Raw genomic sequence first — 4,537 nt, forward strand, 5'->3', positions numbered from 1 at the left:
ACAAATAGAATGAATATTAAATGAAGTATATACCAGTTTTAATAAGGAAACATGTACAGAAGAAGAAAAAATGAAGATGGTGTTATCAGTTTCATATTTATTTAAACACAGTGTTGATTTCTTGGATTTTTTTCCTTTCTTTTTTAATACGAAGTAATCAAGTGATTTCTTTTTGAAACAGAAATATCTGTGATAGAAATTAAGAAGATAGTAGGGGAGCGGCAGTAGCTGAAGTGATAAATAAAATCATCAAAAAATAAATGAAGCTTACCCATTGAAGGAAAGAGGGAAGGGTAGAAGTGCATCAAAAAGGAAAGGAGAGCAGAGAACATACCAAGTTCAATTTTTTGGGGTGAATTAATTTTGGCTATGTTTGGTGACATTTTTGCTTCTTTAGGTTTGAGTTAAAGTTTCTTTTATCGGTCTAGCCTAAAAAATAGTCATTGGAGACCGGTTCAAGGTTGGGACTGGTGCGACCCGAAAACGTTTGTGAACCATCGGGTTGCTTGGATTATGAAATACTCTAGACCATCATTTTATGCCTATAATATTAATTTGCGAGTGCCATATGTTGTTCTGATATATAACAAAAACGTTAAGGTAAAACAAATAGAATGAGTATTAAATGAAGTATAGACCGGTTTTAATAAAGAATCATGTATTTTTCTGAGGGTTAAAAGTGACGCGTCAATGTTGTCGTTTTCAGGTTATTTGCAGGTGAAACCATGTCTAAAATTGAAATAGTTGAATTACTTTATCTGGATGGACCGATATGATTTATAGAGCTATCCCGATGCTTAAGTTGACTTAATTCGAAGTCCGCAACAATTTTCAAAATGTAATGCCTATATACACGCTTATATATTGATTATGATGTAAACGTTCACAACATAGTACATTAACATTGTTCTAGTAACAAATAACATTTATATATCCTACTAAAATAAAGAAGAAAAATAGACGTTTCCAATCCCACAAACTTATTTAGTACATGCAAGACTACTTATTGTAAAAGAAAACAACATCACTTAGTACAAGAGTACTTCTTATTATAAAAGAAAACAACATAACATTCTTATATTTCCTTCTCGTAGCTGACTCAGTCCTTTGGGTGTAACTTCAAGCAACAGTTTGGATTACCTTCATGTAGCTTTGTTGGTTTCAATTGCTTTCTTGGCATTAAGAAATCTCATGAACCATATTGCAGACGTCTTTGGGTACCTGGTGTATTTCCCATGAGCGTAATCTATATAAAATAGACCAAAACGAACCGAATATCCTGAGGCCCACTCAAAATTATCCATCAATGACCAAGCGAAGTACCCCACAACTTTACTGCCATCTCTACAAGAGTGTAACGAGGTTTGATTAGAATGGAGGTGAAGTTTAGGATCATGCAACACAATGTCCCCATTGAGGCATAATACATAATTGAGTATATATGTGGTATAAAATATAACTTTACCTAATTGCATCTCTAAGGCTTTGAAGATGTGTATTGTAATAATTAACACGTTTCTCATCAACACGGGCTTCTTCAAGTTTGAGATCGTTATTATTTGCATCAGGCCAGCCTACAGAAATAGTCCCATTGACCTCGTAATAATGTTTTCAATAATTTATGATGAAATAAACTGACAATTATATGTCTAAGCAGGTGAAAAGAAAATCTAAATTGATTACCATTCTCAGTTATATATATCGTTGGATCTCCATACTCAGATTTGATTTGCATAAGCGATTTGTATAAGCCAAGTGGATACGAATAAAACCAATAAACACCTCCCTACGTACATTAATTGGTCAAGTAGCGTAAGTTATGAAACAAACTAAAAACACTGAATCTAATATCAAAAGGAAGTATACCTGTGGTCCGATAGGTACCCCATTAAGATCATCTGAAAAGACAAAGCATATATCAAGTCTTATATCTATTTCCAATCACTTAATTAAGCATATATAGATATACCTGGCTGTTGATGGACCTTGCTATCTGTCAAGTAGGAGACGACATCAGTTGGTGCTGCAGTGGTGGCGTATTGAGCAGTATAGTAGTTCAACCCAAGAAAATCGAAAGATCCAGTCAATAACTCGATTTGCTTATCTGTGAATTCAGGCAAACGGCCATCTGTAACATTATCAATCATACTCTGGGGGTACTTGCCATTAAATATCGGGTTCATGAACCTGCAACAAAAATTTGATCAATTAATATATGTGGGTACATGTACATAGATTCTCATGAAGTTCGTAGATAGACTCACCATCCGAAAATAAAGTCTATGCCTCTGTTGGCTGCATCCTTGTCATCCTGACTGGTTGGATCAAGTGGCTCGTAAAACTGTGTGTTTAACGTAATTCCGATCACACCCCCTTGGCTTTCCTGCAAGGTTGATCGAGTCGACACTTAGTTAATTAAACCTCGATATATATATATATATATATATATATATATATATATATATATATATATATATATATATATATATATATATATATATATATATATATATATATACTTGTGCATAATAATGTTAATTACGTAAAGTAATTAGTTACCTTGAATCTATCTCTGTACAGTCGGACAGTATTAGCGTGACAAAGGAGTAAGTTGTGTGCTACAGTATAGGGCTCAGTGGCAGGATTCCCAGCCTCTTTATTGTTGAAAGCTCTTGCACGATTACGAGTTCCAAGATTATTTCCAGATGCGAGTACGGCTTGCTGAGTTTCGGTATCTCCTCCTCCTCGCCCAGGTGCCATTGTCCCGTAAGCATAACCCATAGCAGCAAAGGTATACGGCTCGTTCAATGTGATCCAATGCTTAACCCGATCACCAAATTCCCAGAAGCAAAACTCCGCATAATCCACAAAATCAAGTCTGATTATCAAAATATACACAACAAATGAAGATAGTCAATGTACAGTAGTATCTAGTATCTATCTATGATCAATCTTAATTACTTAATTTGAGGTTGCGCTTTATGATGATCCAAAATATGCACAGGTACATTAATATTGATTGATCTCTAATTTTAATTTTTTATACTACTACTTACACAACTAGTTCAGATAAAAATCCCATGTAGTCTTCCTCTAGGGCATTGGGAAGGTCCCAATGAAAGAGAGTGGCATATGGTGTAATTCCATTCTCTATCAGCTCATTGATTAGGTTATTGTAGTAGTCAACACCTTCCTGGTTGATGCCCATGCTAGCTTTTCCACCTAATTAAGATTGCATACAACACCAACAAATTAATTATCTACAAATATTTTAAATAAAATGAATGTAATTTGTTTTTCTTCACGTTCTCGTGTGATTCACGTACGTACCTGGCAATAGTCTACTCCATGAAATTGAGAATCTGTAGGCTTTTAGACCCATTTTCTTCATCATTTGCACATCTTCCTGTGTACGTACGATCATGAACCAAGTATAATTAATTATAAGAAAATATGTTTAGATTGATGGCGTAGTTTGATTTTAGACTAACATATATCACTAATTAATTAATTATAAGGTTATAATTAATGAGGATGAAGACCTTGGTTTTGTAATAAGCATTAATAGCCTTGTTTCCATTCTCACCATTGTCGATGGCACCTGCAATATAATGTAAAACAATTTTTCATGACTTTTATTGAAAGCTCCTGTAGTGCATGCAGAAAATGAGCATGCTATTGCATGGTCTCTTCATATTGAAAAAGAAAAAAAAAACAAAAACAAAAAAAACAAAAACAAAAAAAAAAAAAACAAACCAGGATTTTTGAGGCAGAAAGCATCCCAGATGCTTGGCTGCCTACCACCTTCAAATGCAGCGCCTTCGATCTATTAATAGAATATGATACTCGAATGTTAGATTATATATAATTTCACATTGCCATAAGTAAACCATGAATGATATAGAATAGAATTGCATGAGTTATTTATAAAAGTCTAAATAAACTTTTATTTTTAAAAATATATAGAGCAATATATGTGATGTGACGATATACCTGATAAGCAGAAGTGGCGGAACCCCAAACGAAATCTGAACTGAAATCGCTGCTACTTATGTCATCGGGGAAAATGTAAGTGTTGTTTGCCTTCAGAGTTGCTGCCATTATATCTATCTTTGGATCAGATTAACTTTCAGCTGTGAAGAGGAATACTGGATTTGCCATCCTATTTATAGATAAAATTGGAACTGCATCCTACTCAAACTCCAATAATTTATTTTATAAAAATGTTTCAATTCATTATTAAAATATCAGTACCCGAAATTCAATATTAACAATAATTTCTTTTGAATCTCGTGTACTTGATTTGAGATATCTATAAGAATTGAAGTTCCCACCAGAAGATTGAAGCACGTGGTCGATCTCATTTTTACATCCTTTTACACTGTCTCAGATTTTAATGAAAACTTTTCATTATTCATAAGATGTTTAAAATATTTTTTAATAGAAATAAAATAAGTATGAATATTTCCCTACCCACCACAGTTAAGATTGTAAATAACCTTATCCAACCAAGTTCTAGAGGTTATATTATTACCTG

General features: G+C 33.5%; 1 protein-coding gene across 1 annotated transcript; it reads right to left on the bottom strand.

Moving 5' to 3' along the window:
* Window positions 1-944: 944 nt before the first annotated feature.
* LOC145070077 (raucaffricine-O-beta-D-glucosidase-like) lies at window positions 945-4,150 on the bottom strand. Its single transcript, XM_079017034.1, has 12 exons — window positions 3,994-4,150; window positions 3,757-3,826; window positions 3,543-3,601; window positions 3,331-3,406; window positions 3,057-3,222; window positions 2,560-2,878; window positions 2,265-2,383; window positions 1,970-2,187; window positions 1,867-1,898; window positions 1,684-1,786; window positions 1,466-1,574; window positions 945-1,344 (listed from the first exon to the last, which is right to left on the bottom strand). The coding sequence occupies exons 1-12, from the start codon at window positions 4,099-4,101 to the stop codon at window positions 1,143-1,145; spliced, it is 1,581 nt and encodes a 526-aa protein (XP_078873160.1). The 5' UTR covers window positions 4,102-4,150; the 3' UTR covers window positions 945-1,142.
* Between the last annotated feature and the right edge of the window lie 387 nt (window positions 4,151-4,537).

This window comes from Lactuca serriola, chromosome 1 (assembly GCF_051521515.1).
Source record: "Lactuca serriola cultivar US96UC23 chromosome 1, Lser_US96UC23_V15, whole genome shotgun sequence".
NCBI classification, from domain to species: domain Eukaryota; kingdom Viridiplantae; phylum Streptophyta; class Magnoliopsida; order Asterales; family Asteraceae; genus Lactuca; species Lactuca serriola.

What these genes read in the sequence shown, in the direction of transcription:
- LOC145070077 (XM_079017034.1), bottom strand. Translation starts at nt 4,101, where the DNA reads ATGGCAGCAACTCTGAAGGCAAACAACACTTACATTTTCCCCGATGAC. An exon ending in TGTACAGAGATAGATTCAAG is followed by an intron (nt 2,384 to 2,559) that starts GTAACTAATTAC and finishes TCAACCTTGCAG; the next exon opens with GAAAGCCAAGGGGGTGTGAT. An exon ending in ATAGACTTTATTTTCGGATG is followed by an intron (nt 2,188 to 2,264) that starts GTGAGTCTATCT and finishes TTTTTGTTGCAG; the next exon opens with GTTCATGAACCCGATATTTA.